The 2448-nt window shown below is 48.0% G+C and overlaps 1 protein-coding gene across 1 annotated transcript; it reads left to right on the forward strand.

The window, feature by feature from the left end:
• Nucleotides 1-587: 587 nt before the first annotated feature.
• uts2r3 (urotensin-2 receptor 3) lies at nucleotides 588-1724 on the forward strand. Its single transcript, XM_057833273.1, has one exon. The coding sequence runs from the start codon at nucleotides 588-590 to the stop codon at nucleotides 1722-1724; it is 1137 nt and encodes a 378-aa protein (XP_057689256.1).
• The last annotated feature ends 724 nt before the right edge of the window (nucleotides 1725-2448 follow it).

The raw sequence follows: 2448 nt of genomic DNA on the forward strand, positions 1-2448 counted from the left end.
CAACTGCAGCTCTTAACCCCGGTGTCGCCCGGGTCTCCGTGTGTCCTGGCACCCCACTGACGCTTTGATGTCACTGCGAGAATTTTTAACCAAACGTGGCGCCGGTCAAGGCGGGTCGGCCGTATACTGGTTGAAGAAAATGTCAAGAATAACAACCACGCGCAATCTGTCTTCAGGTATCTGGATGGTTCCACTCAACTGATTGGTGTCCAACAGATGATCTGAATAATCTTTCAGTGTAGATTTACAGCCCCAATTGGAGCCCTCCTACTCTGAAAATCCAATTATTTACTAAAACTAGGACTGCTCCGCCTGAATCCATAAAACCGGGAAGGCTGTGCCAACCGCGGATGGTTTGTGCTACTACATAAACCATCCCCGTTTCACTGACATTTTCAGTTTTACGACTATATTCTTTGTGTGTCACACGTGAAGCGTCGCACTGAATGTTTTGTTGTCTTTACTCCATCTTTCCTGTCAATTTCCTCATCTCTATCTATCGACTAAAAAAAGCTTGAGCTTTCAAAAGTACTAACTAGCTCAAGCAATTCCGGCTAACGTTCTAACAAGCTAACAACTTCACATAAATGGACCCCTCCTTGCCTCCACCTTCCCCTGCGAACACTTTCCCAGTCCTTCCAAATTTTTCTCTGCCTTCCACTCCTCCGTCCACTTCTCCATCGCCTAGCCTAGCATCCACCGCTGTCTTCTGCTCCTTCCTCTCCCTGCTTTCCTTACTAGGCATCATTGGCAACCTGTACACTCTGGTTCTCCTTCTGAGGCGCAGGAGAAGCAGAAGGAGAAACGGAGTGGGACTAACCTGCTGCTTAACCCGAGTCCCCTCTTGCCTGTCCGACCCTTCCTCTCTGTCCCCCTCTTCGTCTCCACTCTCCTCTTCTTCTTCTTCGTCCTCTCTCCACCTCCAGGTGCTGAGTCTAGCTCTGGCCGACCTGCTCTACCTGTTCACCGCACCATTCATCGTCTACGACAGCCTAACATCCGACTGGGCTTTTGGAGAATTGGGCTGCCGTCTCCTCCTGAGCTTGGACCTCCTCACCATGCACGCTTCTATCTTCACCCTCACCGCCATGAGTCTGGACCGTTACAGAGCCGTGGCGCACCCCCTGCACACCTCGTCCACCAACTCTTCAGGTCTACTAAGAGTCAGTTTAGCTTGGGGGCTAGCAGTGGCGCTGAGTTTACCCATGATGATCACCCTGCACCTGGAGGAAGGGGAGAACCAGGAGGGACGGTTGTGCGTTCCGGCGTGGGACGAACAGAGCTCCAAGGCTTATCTAAGCGTGCTCTTCTGTACCAGCATTCTCGGACCGGGCCTGGCTATAGGAGCTCTCTACGCTACTCTCGGACGACTCTACTGGGTGTCTCAAACCAGAGCTCCGTGGGGAACTGGCACTAGTACCGCTTGCCCCGCCCGTGCTCCCAAACCCAAAGTCTTGCTCCTGATCCTGGGTATCGTCCTAGCATTTTGGGCCTGCTTCCTTCCTTTCTGGATCTGGCAGCTTCTTCTTCTCTACCAGCCCGGCATGCTAAGGACAGTACCGGTGGGCACTCAGGTGACAGTCAACCGGATCCTAACAGGGCTGACGTACGGAAACTCTTGCGTGAATCCGTTTTTCTACACGCTACTGACCGGGAAGCGAAGACGCAACCGGCCGACGCTGACGTCGGCCAATCAGCTCTGCCGCAAGAGCAGTCCGCTGTAGGAGTTTCTTTGTATCACCTGACACATAAAAATGTGAGTCTCGTGTCATTGAAGTAAACACGTGAAAAAAAAAGTACTGTAAATTCGTCATTTTGACACCAAAGATTCAGCTTGTTAATTGCACCAAGCAAATCAGAGCACTTTGTTAAAGAGTTTTGTAGATGGTTCAGAATGAAACAGTCCTTAAAGGGACAGACAACACTAGTGTTACCAAGACCATTTTTTTGGCTCCCGATAACGATTCTACCACATGGCTGTGTGGTATCAGCCGATGTCAATTCTGTACTAAAATTTTTTGTTTGTTTGTTTTAAACATACAACTTTTCTAGTCATATTAAATTACTGCATACTCACCTCATGGTTTGGCCAGACACATAATTAATTTTGCTTGAACTGTGTGACGTACAACTGATTCCCTGAATGTGACAAACTTGGGGGGCCTATATTAAGAATCATAATGGATGATTAAATTGTTCACTGCCGTTGACTGAGATAAACGTCCAATCAATTATGATTGGGAAGGCTGGCAGTGACTGTTTGCCGTCAATGGCCGTAAAACAGGATCACTCAATGCCAGCTTTCCAGTTGAAATTGATTTATTTTTAAAAATATTAACGAGCAAAATAACTTTGTAATTACACTGTAATGACATAGTTATAACATTTGAACTACCGTAATTTTCACACAATAAGGGGCACCTGACTATAAACAGACACCCACCAAAT

This window comes from Corythoichthys intestinalis, chromosome 4 (assembly GCF_030265065.1).
Source record: "Corythoichthys intestinalis isolate RoL2023-P3 chromosome 4, ASM3026506v1, whole genome shotgun sequence".
NCBI classification, from domain to species: domain Eukaryota; kingdom Metazoa; phylum Chordata; class Actinopteri; order Syngnathiformes; family Syngnathidae; genus Corythoichthys; species Corythoichthys intestinalis.